Below are 25,574 nucleotides of genomic sequence, written 5' to 3' on the forward strand. Positions count from 1 at the left end.
ATTGAGCTCCTGATGTGGCTAAACAGTGGAAGCCCCCACAATTGACCCCATTTTGGAAACTAGACCCTTGAACGAACTTGTGGCCAAAGAGTTATATTTAAACCTCATCGGCCCTGACTTGTTTTCAAATTGCATCAGGCTTGTTTAGATGTTCTTTTCCATACTTCTGGCATGCAGAAGAGGTTTTCTTATGATGACTCTTCCATGAAGGCCATATTTGTGTCAGGTCTCTAAAAACGTTAGAACAATTTACCACAACTCCTGAATCTGCTAAATCTTTCTGAAGGTTCTTTTGCAATCAAGCGGGGGTTCTGATTTGCCTGTCTAGCAATCCTATGAGCAGCTCTCACTGAAGTTTTGCTTGGCCTTGCAGACCTTATCTTGACCTCCACTGTTCCTGTTAACTTCTATTTCTTCATTACATTTCGAACTGAGGAAAGGACAACTTGAAAACGCTTTACTAACTTCTTATAGACTTCTCCTGCTTCTTCTGCTTGGCAGCTGATTAAATGAACCCATGGCTGCCGTTTTATGGCACAAGGTTGGAGGAGGTTGGTTTTTATAAAGCTGGGAAATTTGCATCACCTGGCCTTTCTTAATGATGACAGTGAACAAACCATAACCCTAGCAGGCTTATTAAGGTCTGAAGCCTTGTTCAAAGTTATCTGAGCACAAAAGTCTTTACGGGTGCCCAAACTTTTCTATCGGCCCATCTTCCTTATATAACTTTTAAAATGTAAAAAATGCAAAGAAATTGTGTCATCTTTAACTTTAGGCCCTTTAGAGATCATTTAATCTTCAACTTACTTAACTGTTCACTATAACAGTAATTTTGACCATGGGTGCCCAAACTTTTGCATGCCACTATATGTGGGGAAAATCTATTGTTTGAGCGCAAGGCAGGGCTCAGAAGGGAATGAGCACCTTTTGACTTTTTGAATGCAAAAATGGCTGGAATCGAGAGCGGACGCCATGTCGGGTTTGGAGAGCCCCTGATGTACCTAAACAGTGGAAATAGTTTTCTCATTTTCACAAGGATAGCAGGAGAAAATGGAACCCATAACTTTATATCATTGGGCAGTGAAAAAAAATAATTACATTTCTACCACCAAAAGTTTACAATTTTTTCCTCGAGGAAATCTATAAAAATGGCACAATTTCTGCTGAATGTAGAAATACTCCATATGTGGCTGTTCAGTACTGCTTAGCCACTCAGTGAGACTCGGGAGGGATGAGAATAGTTTGCGGACTCCCTATGCAGAGTCCTTAAGTGCTAGAAGACCAGAATACTCCCTGAAGTGACTCCATTTAGGAAATTATAGCCCTTTGAGAATTTGTCTACAGCTATAGTGATGATTTATAGATTGTAAGCTCTTACGGGCAGTGTCATCATTATATTTGCTTTAATAATTGTATTATCTTTAACTTGTGAAGGGTTGACTCACTTGGCTGCTTGCAAATGTAGACTCAGGAACGCCTGAGGTAAATCAACCGCTAGTTAATTAAAACACAGCATAATACTTAGCGGGGTTGAATAAAGTAAACGTGGCCTTTCAGGCCTAATGGAAAACAAGAGATAAAGTTCAAAAGAGTCCTTTCCCTGCAGTATTCACCTGCATTTACCACACAATGTCCTCAGCTCCTCCTGGAGCCACGTGGAAGTTCCTCCTCTCCCTAGTCACAATACACACTGACTCCCTAGACAAGCTATTTAGCCCCTTAGTGACATAGCTAATTTTGTACTTAATGACCAAGCCAATTTTTGCAATTCTGACCACTGTGACTTTATGTGGTTAGAAATTTGGAAAGGCTTTAACGGATTCCGCTGATTCTAAGCTTGTTTTTTTGTGACATATTATATTTAAAAACTGGTAAAATTTCTTTGATATGATTTGCGCTTGTGTAAAAAATGGAAATTTGGCAAAAATGTTTAAAATTTTGCAATTTTCAAACTTTGAATTTTTATGCCCTTAAATCAGAGAGATATGTCACACAAACTACTTAGTAAATAACATTTCCAACATGTCTACTTTACATCAGCACAATTACAAAAAATATTTTATTTAGGTAGTTGTAAGGGTTAAAAGTTGACCAGCGATTTCTCATTTTTACAACAAAATTTATGAAACCTTTTTTTAGGGACCACCTCACATTTGAAGTGAGTATGGGGGGGTCAATATGACAGAAAATACCCAAAAGAGACACCATTCTAAAAACTGAAACTCTCAAGATGTGTAAAGCCACATTAAAAAAGTTTATTAACCCTTTTAGGTGCTTCACGAGAACTAAAGCAATGTGGAAGGAAAAATGAACATTTTTCGTTTTTCACAAAAAATTTACGTTGGAACCAAACTTTTTTATTTTCACAAGGGTATCAGGAGAAAATGGACCACAAAGTTTATTGTGCAATTTCTCCTGAGTACACCAATACCACGTATGTGGGGGAAAGTCACTATTTGGGCGCATGGCTCAGAAGGAAGGGAGCACCGTTTGAGTTTTGGCTGGAATACATGGCGGCACCATGTTGTATTTGGAGACCCTCTGATGTACCTAAACATTGGAAACCCCCCAATCCTAGCTCCGACCCTAACACAGCCCTAACCCCAACACAACCCTAATCCCATGCCTAACCACAACCGTAACCCCAACACAACCCTAACCTTAAAATAACCCTAACTCCAACACAACTATAGCTCTAACTATAACCCTAGCCCCAACTCTAACTCTAGCCCAACCCTAACTAGAGCTGTAACACCAAGCCTAACCCTAATGGCAAAGAATGGAAAAAAAATTTTTTTTTTATTTCATTATTTTTACCTAACTAAGGGGGTGACAAAGGGGGGTTTGATTCACGATTTTTTTTGTTTTGATCACTGTGATAGGGTCTATCACAGTGATCAAAAAGAACCAATAGGAAAAATCTATTGTTGTTGGGTGCTGGCTGGCAGATCTCGGCGGACGCACTGCACATGCGCCTGCCATTTTCTTCTGGGAAAATTACACTGGGGGTCGTGGGACAGAGCCGGAGGGTACAGGGACACTGGAGGAACTGGGGGGCTCAGAAGACCCCATTTCTCTCTCATCTGGCATGCTAGATCATATCAGAAGCAAAAAGAAAAAAATTGGAAATCAGACATTTTTTTGCGGTCGCCTTTATTTGGTGAATAACGGCAATCGCTACACTGGGGACAGTTAAAACCGATTCGAATCATGTTCTCCGGGGTCTCAGCTACCGCCGGCAGCCAAGACCCCAGAGATTTTCCGGTGCTGGGGGCGCTATAACCTTATTTCTCAGCGCCGTTAAAAATCCGCACTGATAAATAAGTACCCTTAACGGCCACCATTAAAAGGCATATCGGCAGTCACTAAGAGGTTAAGACAGGCCATGTGATAATCACCTGATCGTGACATCATCCCAGGTCCGGTCAGTACACATGCCGTTATCGGCTCTGCAGGTGGAGATATGGTGAACACCATATCATCCGCTCTATGGGTGCCCACATAAATCCAACCCATGTATGTAACTTTAATTTAACCCTCTCAACACAGTGTGCTGGAGCTTTCACATTATTGATGCCAATATGTGCAGTGACACATATCTCCCCTCATACACTGTGCTGGTGACCCTGTCACAGTTGTTACTTATGACTTGTATATGAACTGTTGAATTGTGAAGCGCTGTGGAATATGTTGGCACTATATAAATAAAGATTATTGTTATTATTATTTGAGTTCATAGGTGTTTTCCAGAAACAAGCAGCAGAGGGTGTTGCTCAGTGAAAATTGCAAATCTGCTATTGTAGTGCCCAGTATGTTGCACTGCCCTGTACGTTGTAGTTCCCAGCTCGTTCTTCTGTAGACATGCACCTGTAAATTAGGCAGACTCTCATCATTATAGAAATGCCTTACATGTGGGCGCTAAATGTAGTTTAGGCACACTGTGGGCCTCAGAAGGGAGAGAGGACATTTCGATTTGGGAGTACAGAATTTGCTAAATTTCTCTTGGTGGATGATGAGCTGTAGCACTTTTCCAGAGCCTTTGTGCTACCAGTAACGTGAAAGTAAGTCCCGCTCAGGTCCATCATCTGTTAATTGAAATATAGGGAGATTGAACAGTGCTGCGTATATGATGTACAGCGCTTGGGCGGCTATTTCTTTTTATAACCTAAACCTGCATTACGCTTCTCCTCAACTTTATCCCTGACTGTCTGGTGTATTACTCTTACACAGAGAATAAATTACACAGTGGTGGAGTCACTTTACTAATTGTGACTTCTGAAGTCAATTGCTCACTCAGTATTTTATTTAGGAGTATCAGATAACAGGGGACTGAATACAATGAATGCATGTCACAATTTTAGATTTATATTTTTAAAATAATTAGAAAAATGTGTATAATTTCCTTTATACTTCACAAATACTTGCTACTTTGTATTAATATAATACATATAATCCCAGTAAAATATATTTAAGTTTGTAAGTGTAATGTGAAAAAGTTCACAGGGTTTTGAATACTCTTTCAAGGCACTGTATACAGCGGATGTCGAGAAGGAGTTGATGCAACTTGTCTGCTCTTATAATTCAGTCAGCGTGACTGAGTGATATCAGCAGCCTTGTCCTTGTTAACATTTTCTCCTGAGCTAATTAATGAGACGATCTCTAAAATGATGTAAGATGGTAATATTGACCAGTGGGATGGGTGTCGCAAGTCCGGGTTCTTCGCCTTCCATCTTCTTGCACCGCCGCCCTCCTGCTTGGTTCACCGCTCCCGGCATTGCGCTTCTTCTGCGCAGGCATACTTCTCTACCGTGTTGATGGTGAAGCAAAGTACTGCAGTGCGCATACCCCGGGAAAGGTCAGAGAGGCCCAGCACCTGCGCACTGCAGTACTTTGCTCTGTCGTCAACAGGGCAGAGAAGTACGCCGGCGCAGAAGCGAGATGCAGGCAGCGATGAAGCAAGCAGGAGGACGGCGTTGCAAGACGATGGGAGGCGCCGGACCCAGACCTGCGACACCCATCGGTTCGGACCGCATCGGACAGACCCCCGGGTGAGTATAATAAAACGTATTTTTCTTATCTTGCAGGTCAGATTGGGGGCTTATCTACAGCATTATAGAATGCTGTACATAAGCCCTGAAAGGCAGTGGCCACATCTTATAGCGACGAAACAGGTGACAGGTTCACTTTAAGTTAACTCTCATGGCAAGCAATGATGTTGCAATTTTTGACAATTCATCTGATCACTGTTCATAACAATATAGAGTCAATGCAAATTGGCAGTATAAAAACTGAAGCAGGAAACTTTGTGAAAAACCAAATTTATGTCAGTCTGAAAACTTTTGGCCTTGACTGCATATTTAGGGCCAGAAATGTTAACAGAACCCTTTGATTGAGATCAAAGAATAATTTCCCAAAGTCCAAAGTCTTTCCAAATCTAATAGCACTGGATCTGATTGTACCCTCGCTTTAAGTCTGATTTTAATTCATTGTCATGCATTACCTTTTGATTTGCATACAGGAAATCAAAGCCCTGAATTGAGTGATGGCTTAGAAGACAATGATGAACCAATGCCAATGCCTGAGGATCTTTCTACCAATGCAGCATCTCAACAGACTGCTAAGACTGAGAAAGCTATTGGTGAGATATTTATAATGCAATTTTCAAAATAATTAAACAAAGTTATTTATGCAAAACAAAAATGATGTGGTCATAAGTTAAATATGTAAAACACTACTCAAACCATTTAGAAAATATAATATACAAATGGATTTAAATATACAGGTGCTTCTCACAAAATTAGAATATCATCAAAAAGTTAATTTATTTCAGTTCTTCAATACAAAAAGTGAAACTCATATATTATATAGAGTTGTTGTAAACAGAGTGATCTATTTCAAGTGTTTATTTCTGTCAATGTTGATGATTATGGCTTACAGCCAATGAAAACCCAAATGTCGTTATCTCAGTAAATTAGAATAATTAGCAAAAAAAACCTGCAAAAGCTGCCTATGCATTTAAAAGGTCCTTTAGGCTTTGTGCGCACGTTGAGTGTTTGCTTGTAGACATTTCTGCAAGGTTTCTGCATCTTTTGGCAGGAAAAACGCTGCAGAAAAAAACGCGCGTTTTTGTTGCATTTTTGTATGTTTTTTGTATGTGTTTTTGTACAGCAATGAAGGATTTTTTGAGCTAAATAAAGATATTTAAAAAAAAAAGTAAAACTCATATTATATAGAGTCATTACAAAAGACTGATCTATTTTAAGTGTTTATTTCTGTTAATGTTGATGATTATGGCTTACAGCCAATGAAAACCCAAAAGTCATTATCTCAGTAAATTAGAATACTGTACTTTATAATATCAGCTTGAAAAATTATTTAAAAATACAAAATGTTGGCCTGCTGAAATGTATGTTCAGTAAATGCACTCAGTACTTGGTCGGGGCTCCTTTTGCATCAATTACGCCATCAATGCGGCGTGGCATGGAGGCGACCAGCCTATGGCACTGCTGAGGTGTGATGGAAGCCCGGGTTGCATTGATAGCAGCCTTCAGCTCGTCTGCGTTGCTGGGTCTTGTGTCTCTCATCTTCCTCTTGACAATACCTCAAATTCTCTATGGGGAATTCCCTATGGTTTTTTTGTTAATTATTCTAATTTACTGAGATAATGACATTTGGGTTTTCATTGGCTGTAAGCCATAATCATCAACATTAACAGAAATAAACATTTGAAATAGATCACTCTGTTTACAACAACTCTATATAATATGTGAGTTTCACTTTTTGTATTGAAGAACTGAGATAAATTAACTTTTTGATGATATTCTAATTTTGTGAGAAGCACCTGTTTATCAACCAATCTTAAACAATTTATGGACTGTGGCAAAAAAACATTAGTGAAAGTTTACATGATGGAGTGTACCTTATCCATGGTTAAAGGAGTTATCCATTTTATCTTTATTTCATCATGTGTTGAGTGTAAGATTTTGTGACAATTACCAATATATAAATAATACAGGTTCTCCTCCTTACAGCTCTACTTTTCTCAAAATGGCAGTTGATAGAGATGTAGGTGACCAGACATATCCATCTTTCTCCTATAGCATAAACACAGCACATAGCAAAGGTATTTTTCAGTTTGTGGATGCTCATGGACAGGTTTAGTCACATGCTCCTCCATCAGTGCACCTATTTTAGAATAAGTTTAAGTCTGTTTAAGGAGGTGAAAAACCTCTAATACTTATATTTTCGTTAGTGCCACACAACCATGTCCTCAACATATATACAGTGGGTACGGAAAGTATTCAGACCCCTTTAAATTTTTCACTCTTTGTTTAATTGCAGCCATTTGATAAATTCAAAAAAGTTCTTTTTTTCTCATTAATGTACACTCTGCACCTCATCTTGACAAAAAAAAACAGAAATGTAGAAATTTTTGCAAATTTGTTTAAAAAAAAACCTGAAATATTAAATCGTCATAAGTATTCAGACACTTTGCTCAGACACTCATACTGAAGTCACATGCTGTCCATTACCTTGTGATCCTCCTTGAGATGATTCTACTCCTTCTTTGGAGTCCAGCTGTTTAGTTAGACTGATAGGACTTGATTTGTAAAGGCACACACCTGTCTATATAGGACCTCAAAGCTCACAGTGAAAGTCAGACCAAATGAGAATCATGAGGTCAAGGAAACTGGCCAAGGAGCTCAGAGACAGAATGGTGGGGCAAATCTTTATGCTTGACAATTGTTCCTGCTTCCAACACATCAACTTCCAAGAACTTACTCTGCACATGCTGTCTAACGTGTACCACCACATATGACTTTGTAACAAAATAAGCATTTTATTAACTTATCTTCCAGTGGCTTATTATTATGTTTGATTGGTGTATACTATATCAATTTGTGCAGCTAAATTGCTCCCTTAAAGGGTGATTTTCAAGTTGTGTCTTCCTTAGGCCTCTTTCAAACGTCCATGTCTTTGGTACGTGTGGTGACAATTTTAACACGTACCGGAGACACTTACACACGTAGACTCATTCAAGTGAATTGGTCTATTCACTTACCAGTGTGTTTCCATGGACCTTGTGGCCATGGGCAAAACAAGCTGACATGTCCGTTAAAAAGTCCTGCACATTTGCACATGGATGACACATGGATGTCATCCCTGTGACACGCATTGGCACCAAGGAAGAAGCTGTACAGTAATTGTTCCCCAGCATCGGGTGCTGAAGACCTCTCTCATCATTCTCCCCTGCTCTGCCGGCGATCAGTGCAAGCAGGGGAGAATGATGAGAGTTATTTTCAAGTAAGAACATTGACACCAGGCAGCGGCTGATGGGACTATTACTCCCATCAACCTAAACCTACTGCCGCTAATAACAGTGACAGCAGGAGCTGCTGATTAAAGTAGTCATCACCCGACGCCTGTGCTATAATTAAATAAAAATCTGGTGTGAGTTCCCCTGTATTTTCTATAACAAGCCAGGCAAAACTTACAGTGCTGACATCTGGGGGCTGGTATTCTCAGGCTGGTAAGGGACCATTGATATTGTCCACCCCTGTTATGATTAGGTAACCAAGGAGGATAGCAGGGGAATAGGCTAGGCAACCAGATAACCAGAGAGGTTGGTAACTTAGCGGATTGCATACCCCTAAACTGACAACACAACTAGAATTAGCTGAGGGACGTGCCCTAGACGCCTCGGCACGGCCAAAGAATTAACTAAGCCTAAAAAGAGAAAGGGGAAAGCTAAACTGCCCTGGAGTAGAACCCCAAAGGAATAGATAACCCCGAACATATATTGCCGGTGAGACAAGATGAGGCACAAAACACAGGCAGAAAATATAGTAAGCAAATGATGGGGCCCAAACTGTCTAGATAAAACAGGACAGGAAAGGATACTGTATGCAATCACACAAAAAACCCTAAGAAAAAATCCAACACGTCTGATATGCAAAAATACTGAAGCCCCACGACCTCTGCCCCACTAAATCAGAAGTCTGGTGTGAACTGGATGCAAAACAAAAGATACTTGTATAACAGGGGATTAGAAATACTGAAAAGACTGACATGAGCTGTGGCATATGGAACAGAGTCCAGCACAGGTCCCAGCAGGGAACAAAGCTCAGCTAACACCAGCAGAGCAAAAATCAGAGAAAAGGAAAAAATGGATCAAATGCAAAAAGATTCAAGCACACAAATAACTTATCTGAAAGATGCAGGACAAAGCAGGAGGCAAGTAGACTTCCAAAATGCTCAGGAAGAAAACCAAATCACCGGCAACAACTGAGGGAAGGTTGCTCACTTAAATCTCTCCAGTTTGTAACACCTGACCTCCAATCACCCTCCTCAGGTGATTGACTTCTGTCAGCCAGACCAGCTCCATTACCAGCAGCAACCACCAGAGGGAGCCCAAACTGAGAAGCCAGGTCAAAAGTGTTCACAACAGTACCCCCCTTGAGGAGGGGTCACCGAACCCTCACCCAAGCCACCAGGCCGATCAGGATGGGCCTGGTGAAAGGCGCGAACCAATCTCTCAGCATGAATGTCAGAAGCAAACACCCAAGAATTATCCTGACCATAACCTTTCCACTTGACCAAGTACTGGAGTCCCCGTCTAGCCAGACGAGAATCCAATACCTTCTCTACTTCATACTCCAGATTACCCTTAACCAATACAGGATCAGGGGGCGCAGCCATGGGAACTACTGGCTCCACAAACCTTTCCAACAAAGATTTATGAATGACGTTGTAAATCTTAAACGTTCCTGGAAGAGCCAAACGGAAAGAAACGGGATTAAGGATTTCCAAAATCTTATAAGGTCCAATGAATCTTGGCTTAAATTTTGGAGACGCAACTTTCATAGGAATATTTTTTGAGGACAACCAAACCATGTCACCCACTTTAAACCGGGGACCAATAGTCCTATGCCCGTTGGCAAATCGTTGGTCCTTCTCCTGAGAGTGAGACAACTTATCCACTACTTGATCCCAAATCTGCTGCATTCTCCCTACCACAGAATCAACACCTGGACAGGCCGAAGCCTCCACCTGCCCTGAAGAAAACCGAGGATGAAACCCGAAGTTGCAGAAAAAAGGAGACATCAAAGTGGCAGAACTAGTCCTATTATTTAGAGCAAATTCAGCCAAGGGCAAAAAAGAGACCCAGTCATCTTGATCAGCAGACACAAAACATCTCAAATAGGTTTCCAAAGTCTGGTTTGCTCTCTCAGTCTGCCCATTGGTCTGAAGGTGAAACGCAGAAGAAAAGGACAACTGAATTTCCAGTTTAGAGCAAAAAGCTCTCCAAAATCTGGAAACAAACTGGACTCCTCTGTCAGACACAATGTTCTCCTGAATACCGTGAAAACGAACCACCTGCTGTAAAAACAAGGGCACAAACTCAGAAGAGGATGGCAACTTCGTCAGTGGTACAAGATGGACCATCTTGGAAAATCTATCACAGATCACCCAGATAACAGTCATTCTCTGAGAGACAGGGAGGTCGGAAATAAAATCCATTGAGATATGGGTCCACGACCTCCTGGGTACCGGCAGTGGCACTAACAATCCACTAGAATGAGAACAGGGTTTGGACCAAGAACAAGTCCCACATGACTGCACAAAATTCCTGACATCAAGAGATAATGCAGGCCACCAAAAAGGCCGACTCACCAAATCTCTGATACCAAAATTACCTGGATGACCAGCTAACGCGGAGCAATGAATTTCAGACGTTACTCTTCTCCTTCACTGGTCAGGGACATAAAATTTCCCCATAGGGCATCTTTCAGGTTTGTCCTCCTGAAATTCCTCCAGGGCAAGTCTCAAATCGGGTGAAATAGCTGAAAGAACCACACCCTCATTTAGAATGGTAGTGGGCTCAGTCACAAGAAAGGAGACCACAAAATTAAAACGCCTGAAAAACAAGGGCCACCTAGCCTGTCTAGGATTCAATCGCTTGGCTGATTTGAGATAGATCAAGTTCTTGTGGTCGGTGAGGACCACAACTTGATGTCTCGCCCCCTCCAACCAATGTCTCCACTCTTCAAACGCCCACTTCATAGCCAACAATTGCCGACTCCCCAGATTATAATTACGTTCAGATTGGGAAAATTTTTGAGAAAAGAATTCACAAGGATTCATCTTTGAGGTTACTGGATCTCTTTGAGACAAAACGGCTCCTGCACCAATTTCAGAAGCATCTATCTCCACCTGAAATGGGAGTGAAACATCAGGTTGCCGTAGAACAGGAGCAGAAGTGAATCTCCGCTTAAGCTCCTGAAACGCAGAGTCTGCCTCTGGAGACCAATTCACCACATTAGCGCCCTTTTTGGTCAAAGCTGTCAGTGGTTTAACAATACCAGAAAAATTACTTATGAATTCACGGTAGAAATTAGCAAAACCCAAAAATTTCTGGAGAGTCTTCAAGGAAGTGGGCTGAACCCAATCATAAATGGTCTGGACCTTGACCGGGTCCATTTCAATAGCGGATGGGGACAAAATGAATCCCAAAAACGAAATTTTTTGTACACCAAAGAGATATTTCGATCCCTTAACATACAGAGCATTTTCTCTCAAAATCCAGAATACAATCCGAACATGTTCCACATGAGAATCCCAATCATTGGAAAAAATCAAAATATTGACCAAATAAACGATCAAAAACTTGTCCACAAAATCCCGGAAAATATCGTTCATGAAAGATTGGAAGACGGAAGGGGCATTAGTGAGCCCCAAAGGCATCACTAGGTACTCAAAATGCCCCTCAGGAGTATTAAATGCCGTCTTCCATTCATCACCATGCTTGATGCGAATAAGATTATACGCCCCCCTAAGGTCAAGCTTGGTAAACCAACTAGCACCTTTCACTCTGGAGAATAAATCGGAAATCAGGGGTAACAGATACTGATATTTAACAGTGATTTTATTAAGGAGACGATAGTCAATACATGGCCTCAATGAGCCATCTTTCTTGGCCACAAAGAAAAAGCCGGCACCTAAAGGTGAAGAGGACAGTCTGATATGACCCTTCTCCAATGACTCTTTGATATAAGATTGCATAGCATCATGTTCAGGTACAGATAAATTGAAGAGCCGACCCTTGGGAAATTTACAACCGGGCACTAACTCGATCGCGCAATCATAACTCCTATGAGGAGGCAAGGACGCAGACTTACTCTCACTAAATACATCAGAGAAATAAGCCAAATAGTCAGGAACATCATGAGACTGGGGCGAGGTAGAGAAAACAGGAGTGTCACAAAGAACACATTGACAACCCCAACTAACCACAGACACAGATTTCCAATCCAGAACAGGATTATGGGTCTGAAACCATGTAAAACCCAGTACAATAATGTCATGTAAATTATGCAACACCAGAAATTTACAATTCTCTTGGTGGTCTGGGGCTACCCGCATTATCACCTTGGTCCAAAACTAGGGTCTATTCTTCACCGAAGGGGTAGCATCAATACCCCTTAACCCCTTAACCCCCAAGGGTGGTTTGCACGATCATGACCGGGCAAATTTTTACAATTCTGACCACTGTCCCTTTATGAGGTCATAACTCTGAAACGCTTCCATGGATCCCGGTGATTCTGACATGGTTTTCTCGTAACATATTGTACTTCATGCTAGTTGTAAAATTTCATTCATATAACTTGCGTTTATTTGTGAAAAAAATGGAAATTTGGCGAAAATTTTGAAAATTTTGCAATTTTCCAACTTTGAATTTTTATGCCCTTAAATCACAGAGATACAGCACACAAAAAACTTAATAAGTAACATTTCCCACATGTTTACTTTACATCAGCACAATTTTGGAGCCCAAATTTTCTTTTGTTAGGAAGTTATAAGGGTTAAAAGTTGACCAGCGATTTCTCATTTTTGCAACACCATTTTATTTTTACGGACCATATCACATTTGAAGCCACTTTGAGGGGTCTATATGATAGAAAATACCCAAAAGTGAAACCATTCTAAAAACTGCACCCCTTAAGGTGCTCAAAACCACATTCAAGAAGTTTATTAACCCTTCAGGTGCTTCACAGGAATTTTTTGAATATTTAAAAAAAATGAACATTTAACTTTTTTTCACAAAAAAAATACTTCAGGTTCAATTTTTTTATTTTACCAAGGGTAACAGGAGAAATTGGACTGCAAAAGTTATTGTGCAGTTTGTCCTGAGTATGCTGATACCTGATATGTGGGGGGAATCACTGTTTTGGCGCATGGCAGAGCTCAGAAGGGAAGGAGCGCCGTTTGACTTTTTCAATGCAAAATTGGCTGGAATTCAGATCGGACGCCATGTCACGTTTGGAGAGCCCCTGATGTACGTAAACAGTGGAAACCCCCCACAAGTGACCCCATTTTGGAAACTAGACCCCCCAAGGAGCTTATCTAGACATGTGGTGAGAACTTTGAACCCACAAGGGCTTCACAGAAGTTTATAACGTACAGCGGTACAATTAAAAAATCATATTTTTTCCACAAAAATGATCTTTTCACCACCAATTTTTATTTTCCCAAGGGTAACAGGACCCTAAAAGTGCAATTTGTCCTGAGTACGCTGATACCCCACATGTGGGGGTAAACCACTCTTTGGGCGCATGCCAGAGCTCGGAAGGTAAGCTGGAATTGAGATCGGACACCATGTCGCGTTTGGAAAGCCCCTGATGTACCTAAACAGTGGAAACCCCCCACAAGTGACCCCATTTTGGAAACCAGACCCCCTAAGGAACTTATCTAGATGTGTGGTGAGCACTTTGAACCCCCCAGTGCTTCACAGAAGTTTTTAAAGACCGGGCGTGAAAATAAAAAAATCGTATTTTTTCAACAAACATGATCTTTTAGTCCCCATTTTTTTATTTTCCCAAGGGTAACAGGAGAAATTGGACCCCAGAAGTTGTTGTCCAAATTGTCCTGAGTACGCTGATACCCCGTATGTGGGAGAAAACTACTGTATGGGCACACGTCGGGGCTCGGAATGGAAGTAGTGTCGTTTTGGAATGCAGACTTTGATGGAATGCTCTGCGGGTGTCATGTTGCCTTTGGAGAGCTGATAATGTACCTAAACAGTGGAAACCCCCCACAAATGACACCATTTTGGAAACTATACCCCCTAAGGAACTTATCTAGATGTGTGGTGAGCACTTTGAACCCCCAAGGGCTTCACAGAAGTTTATAATATTTAGTTTATAAAATGATATTTTTGCCCCCAATTTTTTATTTTCCTAAGGGTTACAGGAGAAATTGGACCCCAAAGGTTGTTTTGCAATTTGTCCTGAGTACGCTGATACCCTATATGTGGGGGTAAAACACTGTTTGGGCGCATGGCAGAGCTTGGAAGGGAAGGAGCACCATTTGACTTTTTCAACGCAGAATTGGCTGGAATTGAGATCAGACGCCATGTTTTATTTGGAGAGCACCTGATGTGCCCAAACAGTGGAAACCACCCAATTATAACTCCAACCCTAACCCCAACACACATCTAACCCTGACCCTAGCCCTAATCTAGCCCTAACCCTAGCCTTAACCCTAATGGTAAAATGGAAATAAATACATTTTCTTTTAATTTTATTATTTTTCCCTAACTAATGTGATAACGGGGGGTTTGATTTACTATTTATGGCGGGTTTTTATTTTTGGCAGCTGTCGCATGCTAAAAGACGCTTTTTATTGTAAAAATAGTTTTTGCATCACCACATATTGAGAGCTATAATTTTTCCATATTTTGAGCCACAGAGTCATGTGAGGTCTTATTTTTTGCGGGCCGAGTTGACATTTTTATTGGTATCATTTTCGGGCACTTGACATCTTTTGATCGCTTTTTATTCCGATTTTTGGGACGCAGAATGGACAAAAACCAGCGTTTCATGAATTTCTTTTGGGGGGTGCGTTTACACCGTTCCGCCTGCTGTAAAATTAATAAAGCGCTTTTATTCTTCGGGTCAGTACGGTTACAGCGATACCTCATTTAGGTCGTTTTTTTATGTTTTGGCGCTTTTATGCAATGAAAACAATTTTATATAAAAAAATAATTATTTTTGCATCGCTTTATTCTGCGAGCTATAACTCTTTTATTTTTTTGCTGATGATGCTTTATGGTGGCTCGTTTTTTGCGGGATAAAATAACGTTTTCAGCGGTACCATAGATATTTATATGCGTCTTTTTGATCACGCGCTATTGCACTTTTTGTTCGGCGGTATGATAATAAATCATTATTTTTTGCTTCGTTTTTTATTTTTTAAGGGGTTCACTAAAGGGGTTAACTAATGGGACAGATTTATAGGGTGGGTCGTTACGGTCGCAGCAATACCAAATATGTGTACTTTTATTGTTTTGTTTTTTTATTTCCAAAAATGAATTTATTAGGGAATACAGTATATATTTATATTTTTTTAATTTATTTAGCGATTTTTAAAAAAATTATTTTTACACTTTTTTTTTTTTAACTTTATTACAATGTCCCAGGGGGACATCACTGTCACATCACAGATCACTGTGACAGATCAGCGATCTGTCACAGGCACTGCACAAGGCTTCCTCCTTGCCTGCGCTTTGCAGGCATGAGGAAGCCGGCTCCCTGCAGGCCCCCGAAGGTCCCCGTCGCCATCTTGGATTCGGGGACCTCCAGGGATGGAGCCCCCCACAGCAGCGCTGCACATTGCGCTGCTGTGGGGGGCTCAGGGAAGCATGGAGGGAGCCCCCTCCCTGCCGATGCTTCCCTTTAACCCCCGGTACACCGCGATCGTGTTTGATCGTGGTGTGCAAGGGGTTAGTGTGTTGGGGGCAGTCCGTGACCGTCCCTGACACATTGTGCCGGGTGTCAGCTGTGATAATCAGCTGTCACCCGGCCGCGATCAGCGGCGCTCACCAAGTGGGCGCCGCTGATCGCTGTGACGTACTGTCCCGTCCCTGGGAGTTAAGTCCCAGGGCACATGGATGGGATAGTACGTCACATGACAGAAAGGGGTTAAAGGAATAGGAGTCCGCAGGGTACCATTGGAAAACCACAACGTTTGACAAAGTCAAAATCCATTAGGTTCAGGGCTGCTCCTGAATCAACAAAAGCCTTAGCAGAAAATGAAGATAAGGAGCAGATCAAGGAAACCGACAAAAGGAATTTGGGCTGTACATTGCCCAAAACAAATTAGTGAGCAAAATGTTTTTCCCGCTTAGGGCAGACGGAAATAGTATGAGCGGCGTCCCCACAAAAGAAGCACAACTTATTATGCCTTCTAAATTCTTGACGTTGGTTGAGCCCTAGAAAAAACCCTATCACACTGCATGGGCTCAGAAGTTTGTTCGAAAGGCATCACCGCCTCTCGCATAGTTTTACGTTTACATAAACGTCTGTCAATTTGAATGGCTAATGACATAGAGTTGTTGAGACCAGAGGGGACAGGAAATCCCACCATAACATCTTTTACGGTCTCTGCCAGACCTTTCCGAAAAAGAGCAGCTAGGGCATCATCATTCCATTTAGTAAGGACCGCCCACTTTCAGAATCTCTGACAATATAATTGTACTGCTTCCTGACCCTGGTTCAGTGCCAATAAAGTTTTCTCAGCTTGATCAATAACATTAGGTTCATCATACAACAACCCCAGAGCCTGAAAAAGCAAATCCACATTAGCCAGAACAGGCTCCCCAGGTGTCAGGGAAAAAGCCCAGTCCTGAGGGTCGCCGCGCAACAGGGAGATGCCAATTTTAACCTGCTGCACCGAGTTCCCTGAGGAATTAGGTTTCAAGGCAAAAAAAAAGCTTACAATTATTCTTAAAGTTCAAAAATTTAGACCGATTCCCAGAAAATAAATCAGGAATAGGGATTTTAGGTTCTGCAGCAGACAACTGAGTGAGATAGGCAGAAATTCTCTGAACTTCAGCAGCGAGCTGCTCAACACGATCAGACAATTGTTTAGTATCCATTAAAGAAAAAATCCTCCTGCGGCCCCCAGAGAAAAAAAGGAAAAAATATATAAAAAATTCTGACACCCTTTTTTTTTACTATTCTTTCCTTCTTTAGAGTACCCTAGAATCTACAGTTAGGCTGGCGATTCTGTTATGATTAAGTAACCGAGGAGGATAGCAGGGGAATAGGCTAGGCAACCAGATAACCAGAGAGGTTGGTAAATTAGCGGATTGTAGACCCCTAAACTGACAACACAACTAGAATTAGCCGTGGGACGTACCTACGATGCCCTAGACGCCTCAGCACAGCCAAAGAATTAACTAAGCCTAAAGAGAGAAAGGGGAGCGCTAAACTGCCCCGGAGTAGGACCCTAAAGAAATAGATAGCCCCCGAATATATTGCCGGTGAGACAAGATGAGGCACAAAACACAGGCAGAAAATAGAGTAAGCAAATTATGGGGCCCAAACTATCTAGCTAGAACAGGACAGGAAAGGATACTGTCTGCAATCACGCAAAAAACCCTATGAAAAAAATCCAACACGTCTGATATGCAAAAATACTGAGGCCCCACGGCCTCTCCCCCACTAAATCAGAAGTCTGGTGTGAACTGGATGCAAAACAAAAGATACTGATTTAACAGGGGATTAGAAATACTGAAAAGACTGACATGAGTTGTGGCATATGGAACAGAGTCCAGCACAGGTCCCAACAGGGAACAAGGCTGAACTTACACCAGCATAGCAAAAATCAGAGAAAAGCAAAAAATGGATCAAATGCAAAAAAATTCAAGCAGACAAATAACTTATCTGAAAGATGCAGGACAAAGCAGGATGCAAAAAGACATCCAAAATGCTCAAGGAAGAAAACCAAATCACCGGCAACAACTGAGGGAAGGTTGCTCACTTAAATCTCTCCAGTCTGTAACATCTGACCTCCAATCATCCTCCACAGGTGATTGACTTCTGTCAGCCAGACCAGCTCCATTACCAGCAGCAACCACCAGAGGGAGCCCAAACTCAGAAGCCAGGTCAAAAGTGTTCACAACATCCCCCCAGGATAAAGATAGCAGCCCGCAGCTGCCCTGAAAAGGCACATCTATTAGATTATTATTCTGGCTGTATCTTTATTTACCAAATAACAATAGGATTAGTAATGGACAGGTGTCTTTATAGATGCCTCTCCATTACTAACCCATGGGCTTGATGTCACCTGACAATACATGAATCCCACAAATATGAACCCCACTTACCACCACTACAGGGCAAGTGGGAAGATCCGAGCAAAGCGCAAGAATTGGCGCATCTAGTAGATTTGCCTTTTCTGGGCAGCTGCATGCTGCCAGTTTTGGGCTGGGAGGTCAATATCCATGTTCCCTTACCAGCCTGAGAATACCAGCTCCCAGCTGTCGGCTTTAGCAAAGCTGGTTGTCAAAATTGGAGTTGGACCCCACTCCATTCTTTTAAAATTATTTATTTAAATAATTTAAAAAAACAAAGTGGGGACACCTCTTCTCTCGATAACCAGCCTTGCTGAAGCTGAGAGCTGAGGGTTGCAGCACCCAGCTATGAGTTTTGCCTTGCCGCTTGCTGTCATTGTTCTCACTTAAACATAACGCTCTTCATTCTCCCCTACTCGCGTTGATCACCAACAGAGCAGGGGAGAATGATGAGAGCTGTCTTCTGCACCCAGCGCCGGGGAACAGCGTTTACTGTACCGCTGCTTCCCTGATGCCCGTGCATGTGGTACGGATGCGGCACCAAGAAGGAACAGTCATGGAGTGATGGAAATTACAAGATCGACAGACATGTTAATCATATGCAGCTGATAAAAAAATAGAAACAACATTTTCAAAACATCTCGATTTATTCAGTATGAGTGTCACAAGCAGAAATACACGCACTTACATGTCTTGTCATGTTATGAATGAGGTTAACAATGGTTGTCTGAGCACTGTTCTACCAAGCAGGATGCAGTGGAGCAAATCATCTAGATCCAGTGCTGGTATCTCTCTTTATTTTTGACTTCTCAGATGTTCTCGATGGCAGACAAGTACAGAAACATTGCAGACAGTGGTAGCACATTTGGGCCATTGAGGCTGCTCATAATAGCCCAAGCAACATGCAATCTGGCAATGTTGTATTGAAAAGCGCCTCCTGGGTCACATTGGCGATATGGCGGTATCACTAAGTCCACGATTGTTCCATTCTGTTCTGCAAGTGAAATTGGATGTCGCATAAAAAGCCTAAGGCTTGAAACCTTGTCTACACAAACTATCAGTAGGTATTTGCTCAACATTTGGCTACAAGACAGATGTCTAGCTACAGGTGTTCCATTGACGTCATCATGGAGCAGAGTAAGATGGCAATGGAGGCTTCAGTGGAGGTCTTTTCTCTTCAATCCCACTTTTATCTTGAATGCAATGATAACCAGAGATTGGTCAGGTGACCACATGGGCAACACGATAAAAAGACCTTCTCGAGGAAACATCACATTGGTCCTACTCCTGAGATTAAGGCATGTGGTGGCATAAAGTATGGTAGTTGGACCACTCTAGTCTTCATAGGACATACACGAATATCTCAACATTACTTTGAGTTGATCATGGAACCAGTGCTGTATCCATCTCTCTAATGGGTCCTAGGAACCATTTGTCAGTTTCTGGGATGTCATTGGTCCTCAACTGCAACTGGAGCTGCCAACAGCAAATCTTGATAATTTACACAACCAAATGCATTCTGCATGACAGAACACTCCTCACAGAAAGCTATTGTTAATCTCATTGATATTAGGGAAAGACATGTAACTACAGGTTGTTTGGAAAATGTTTTTATTTTCTCATCGTATGCATGTCATTAACATGTGTATCAATCCTGTGATTTCAATACCTCCATGACTTTACCTTCTTGGTGTTGAAATTTCAGTGTTGAGGAGGGTACATCCAGGGGTTATCCCTGGTGATCTTTAGTTATTTTTGCAGCAGCTGGTGTTAGAAACTCTCATAACCTATTGGTTGTGACTTTTTCCACATTATTGGAGTCTAATGATTTCTTTTCTACCTACCTTGATGTATTTTGGAACCCACACATTCAAAAATAGTGCATAATGGGTCATCAAGTATGCCAATACATCCAATTCTGTCTCAGTATGTGGTGGGTTCCAAAAAAGTAAAAGTAAAAGGTGCTTAGTGCAAAGAAGGAATCCAATGATAACCACTCATGGACAGGTTGTTATGCTGGCATACATGATACCATATATTTATATAAATCAGCAATAGTTTTATGCATGTAGTAAGTTGTAAAGTGCCATAAACTAGATAAATAGGTAAACAAAAAGGATTACATCACCTTAAGTGACAAGAGATGCCTAGATGAAAAGAAAGACCAGGACAGCCACATATCCCCAACTTGTCATTTAAGGTAATGTAAACCTTTTTGTTTACCTATTTATCTAGTTTATGGCACTTTACAACTTTATGCATAATATGGCACTTTACAACTTTATGCATAAAACTATTGCTGACTTATATAAATATAAAGTTGTGCTCAAAAGTTTACATAACCCGTAGAATGTAAGTCCGCAAGAACAGGGTCCTCTCCCCTCTGTACCAGTCTGTCATTGTAAATTTGTTTACTGTAAACTCTCATGTACAGCACCATGGAATTAATGGCGCTATATAAATAAATAAATAATAATGATAACCCTGCAGAATTTTTGCTTTCTTGGCCTTTTTTCAGAGAATATGAAAGGTAACAACAAAACTTTTTCTCCACTCATGGTTAGTGGTTGGGTGAAGCCGTTTATTGCATCCCAAACAATTTTCCTGGCATTTGTGACAGGTGAAGATACTTCCCTTAGTAGCCATTCAAACCCATTTGGGTCAATGTTAACAGGCCAAAGTCACCAGAGTATGCAAACTTTTGATCATGGTCATTTGAATGTTTTGGGTTATCAATATACCCAATATACTAACCATGAGTGGAGAAAAAGTTTTGGTGTTACCATTCATATTCTCTGAAAAAAGGCGAAGAAAGCAAAAATTCTCCCGGGGTATGTTAACTTTTTAGCACAACTGTATGCTATCATGTATGGCCGGCATAACAACCTGTCCATGAGTGGTTATTATTGGATTCCTCCTTTGCACTAAGCACCTTTTACTATTTTGTAATCCACCATATACTGAGAAAGAATTGTATGTATTGGCATACTTGATAACCTATTATGCATTATACAGGGTGGGCCATTTATGTGGATACACCTAAATAAAATGGGAATAGTTGGTGATATCAACTTCCTGTATGTGGCACATTAGTATATGAGAGGGGGAAACTTTTCAAGATGGGTGGTGACCATGGCGGCCATTTTGAAGTTGGCCATTTTGGATCCAACTTTATTTTTTTCAATGGAGAGAGAGTCATGTGACACATCAAACTTATTGAGAATTTCACAAGAAAAACAATGATGTGCTTGGTATTAACATAACTTTATTCTTTCATGAGTTATTTACAAGTTTATGACCACTTATAAAATGTGTTCAAAGTGCTGTCCATTGTGTTGGATTGTCAATGCAACTCTCTTCTCCCACTCTTTTATAGGCTAAAAGAACAATTTACATTTTCCTGAAAAATATACCTATAAAGAGAAAAATCAGACAAACTGAACATTTTGCAGTGGTCTCTTAATTTTTGCCAGAGCTGTATGTCATTCCTTTTTCTTAAACACCGATACTTGTGTCTCATATTTGATGAAGATGATCATGATCATGATGACAGAATCACTGCAAGCAACATCTAGCACACATCTAATGCACACATTTTTATGCCAATATTCGCTGTATCTACCGTAGTTGATATCTGGAATGTTAGCAAGAGAAAGCTTTTGTCTCCTACAAAGCATGAAATTTGCTTGTGATCCAGTTCTGGGTTTCCCATACAACTAAGCAAATTGAATTGTGCAGTCATGGTATTCCAAACACAAGATTGTAGTGATTGTTAGATTTTCATTCAGTTCTTCCAGCAACATAGCTACTATGCTAGACTTGATTCCATTTGAGGAATGATTGGCTTTATAGTATGCCAACTTCATGCTTCACATCTTGAGTAGCTTTATGGGCTGTGTAGCTGGAATTGAGCTTCTGCATTAGTCTTATGTGTAATAGGTGTTTTAATGATGGAGAGATACAATACCAAACTTCTATTTTTCTTGAATTTAGATAGATATTTTGAAGTACAACACAGCATAAGATGATATTAGATTAAATTTTACATGCAACTGAAGAAAATGGGGTAACATGAGTATTTAAGCATTTAATTGAATTTAATCTGCTAAGGCTAGTTTCACACTTGCTTTTTTTTGCAGCGCGTTTTTCCCGCAAAAAAACGCATTGAAAAAACGCATACATAAGCATACAACTGCTGCGTTTTTTTCAAGCATTTTTATGAGCATGCATGAAAAAAACGCAGCGTTTTTATGCGTTTGTATGCGTTTTTAGCGCGTTTTTACCGCGTTTGCGTTTTTTTCCAACATTTTTAGGTGGCCCCTCACACTACCCAAACCATGACTTTACTAACCCTAACCCTGACCCTAACCCTAACCCTAACCCTGACCCTAACCCTAACCCTAACCCTGACCCTAACCCTTAACCAAATCATACTTAACCCTAATCCTGACCCTAACCCTGACCCTAACCCTTAACAAAACCATACTTAACCCTAACCCTGACCCTGACCCTAACCCTAACCCTAACCCTAACCCTGACCCTAACCCTAACCCTAACCCTGACCCTAACCCTTAACAAAACCATACTTAACCCTAATCCTGACCCTAACCCTGACCCTAATCCTTAACAAAACCATACTTAACCCTAACCCTAACCCTAACCCTGACCCTAACCCTGACCCTAACCCTAACCCTAACCCTAACCCTGACCCTAACCCTTAACAAAACCATACTTAACCCTAATCCTGACCCTAACCCTGACCCTAATCCTTAACAAAACCATACTTAACCCTAACCCTAACCCTGACCCTAACCCTAACCCTAACCCTAACCCTAACCATTAACAAAACCATACTTAACCCTAATCCTGACCCTAACCCTGACCCTAATCCTTAACAAAACCATACTTAACCCTAACCCTGACCCTAACCCTAACCCTAACCCTAACCCTGACCCTAACCCTTAACAAAACCATACTTAACCCTAATCCTGACCCTAACCCTGACCCTAACCCTTAACCAAACCATACTAAACCCTAACCCTGACCCAAAACCCAACCCTAACCCTGACCCTGACCCTAACCCTAACCCTAAACCCCCTTAACTAACCCTAACTCTAACTCAAACCCCTAAATTCCATGGTTAAAAAAAAAAAACGCATATGCAAAAAAACGCTTACATGAGCATGCCAGTGCGCACATATGCGCATCCATAGGCTATAATGGCCATTTTTAGCGCAAAACGTGCGCATATGTGCGCATGCGCTTTTTTGCAGGGCCAAAAAATGCAACATGATGCGTCTGGAAAATCCAATCGCACACCCCAAAAAAACGCAGCGCATGAAAATCGCATACATGCGCTTACAAGCGCGCAGGTATGCGCACCCATGTTAAAGATAGGGGAAAAAACGCATGCGCAGGTTAGCGTTTTTTTCCAGCGCTAAAAAACGCAAATGTGAAACCAGCCTAATAGATGTTTTTAATACAGATATAATATATAAAAATATAAGTAAACTTTCAGAGTAGAAATTTTTTTTTCTTCTTCATAAATTAGTAAGCTACTAGCAGAAGTAGACTTATGCTGTTTTTGATATGGATGGTAACTAGAGGAAGTCATCTTTATCTCCTGGATACATCTATTTTGTGATGACAAACTCCAGAGTTATCTACTGTATTTTCCGGCGTATAAGACGATTTTTTAACCCCTGAAAATCTGTTTAAAAGTCGGGGGTCGTCTTATACGCCAGGTGTCGTCTTATACGCCGAGTGCATATGGCGGGGGAGTGGTCCTGATGAAGAAGGTAGGTGTAGGTGGTGTTATCATCCCCTTTTACCTCATTGGTGGTAGTGGTGCGGTGGCTCCTCCTTCAGCAATGTGGCGGCTCTGTGCTGGGGTCGTCGTCGTCGGCTCCTGTTTGTCCAGCGTGGGGGCGCTGTGCTGGGGGGCGGCTGCGGCGGCTCTCTGTCCAGCGTCGGGGCTCTTCCGGCATTTCCCCATAGCCCGGAGGCCTATGTACTGACTGTTGTCAAATACTTGTTGTGACTATAGTAAAGTTTAACTGGTTTTACCTACTAGTCATACCTTCTAACCCTTTTACCCCACTTTAGAGATAGAACAGTTGCCTGCCGACAGCATCAGATTTCTACCCATTTGAACAGTAAGCAAAGCTAATCTGTAACATTTGATTGTGCATCAAGTAAGATTACAGGATAATCACGACCAACATGCAATATCAGCGTTTATAAGAAGCACGGTTGTGAGTGAGCTTGCAACCTTTGCAGAAAAAGACAGATTTTTTTTTCAACTGTACAAATTACCTCAGAGATTTTAAGGTTCCCAGTGGAGATATTACTTCAACACGCATCTAAACAATGTTGTCATGTAACCACATGTATATGTTTTGTTCTGAACTCATGGTTGTTGTGTAGTCTTCACATAAAAGTGCTCCAGAAATGTTCATGCATTTCAGTCTCCAGAACTAACAACAATGCCTAGCTATTAATAACTAGATGGTGTCCCGTATTCTAACGCATTGGGTATTCTAGAATATGTATGTAGTTTATTTATGAAGATTTAAGACACAACTTGTTCAGTAAAGATGAGTGAACTACCTCGCGCTGTGAGGGTTAAATCCCACGCCAATATCGCTGATTAGTTGCCAGGCGCAACCAATCAGAAAAGCGACGTTCAAATCCTGTGGCAATTCGCGGGCGGACTGCACCTGTCGCTGATTGGTCGAGGCCGATCATCTCCCGGCTGCATCGGCGCTGACCTCCGTGCAGCAGGAGATGACTTGCGGCAACCGTTGGGAGATCAGCGGCTAGCGCCTCAGATCTCCTGACGGTAGGGGTGGCGTGCGTCATTCGAATTCCGTGCCAATTCGCGGCCGGACTGTGCCTGTCTCTGGTCGCGGCCGGGCGCGATCAATCAGCGACGCGGGATTCGCGGCCTGACTGTGCCTGCCACTGACTGGTCGTGGCTGGCCATGACCAATCAGCGACGAGGGATTTCCGTTACAAACAGACAGATAGAATTAGACAATTATATACTAGATAAGCTAATTTAAAAGGGAAAAAACTTTGGTCCCTAAAGAGTGTTAAGAAGAAAACGTGTTTCTTGTTTTCTGATAATATACATTTACATTAATACTTATTAATCTCACTTGTGTCTGCTGTTGCGCCCCTATGGGTCCAGTCGCCACAGTGGTACTGCATCTCATCCAGAGGTGTGTTATCCCACTCTCAGGAAAGGATGGAGCACTACCCAGGACTCTGACACTCGCACACAACACCCACCAGCTCAGTCAGGGCATCTTGGTGTACCCTTAGGGAGGATGGCCTGATCCCAGGTTGGCTAGGAAAGGGTGTTGGGGAATGAGTGGGGAAGGTAGAGAAGGGGCAGAGCTTAAGGGAGTGACAGTTGGTGGGAGGAGTTAGTGCT

At 41.6% G+C, this 25,574-nt stretch overlaps 1 protein-coding gene across 2 annotated transcripts in view; it reads left to right on the forward strand.

Moving 5' to 3' along the window:
• Window positions 1-25,574, forward strand: part of IKZF1 (IKAROS family zinc finger 1) — a 231,280-nt gene that overhangs the window by 82,203 nt on the left and 123,503 nt on the right. For both annotated transcript variants that reach the window (XM_073549868.1, XM_073549869.1), the window contains exon 3: window positions 5,519-5,638. In XM_073549868.1, the coding sequence (XP_073405969.1) occupies window positions 5,519-5,638 (120 nt within the window). The remainder of the gene's footprint in view (window positions 1-5,518; window positions 5,639-25,574) is intronic.

The sequence above is a fragment of the Dendrobates tinctorius genome, unplaced genomic scaffold (assembly GCF_039654945.1).
Source record: "Dendrobates tinctorius isolate UK_male_01 unplaced genomic scaffold, ASM3965494v1 ptg000162l, whole genome shotgun sequence".
In the NCBI taxonomy this organism is placed as follows: domain Eukaryota; kingdom Metazoa; phylum Chordata; class Amphibia; order Anura; family Dendrobatidae; genus Dendrobates; species Dendrobates tinctorius.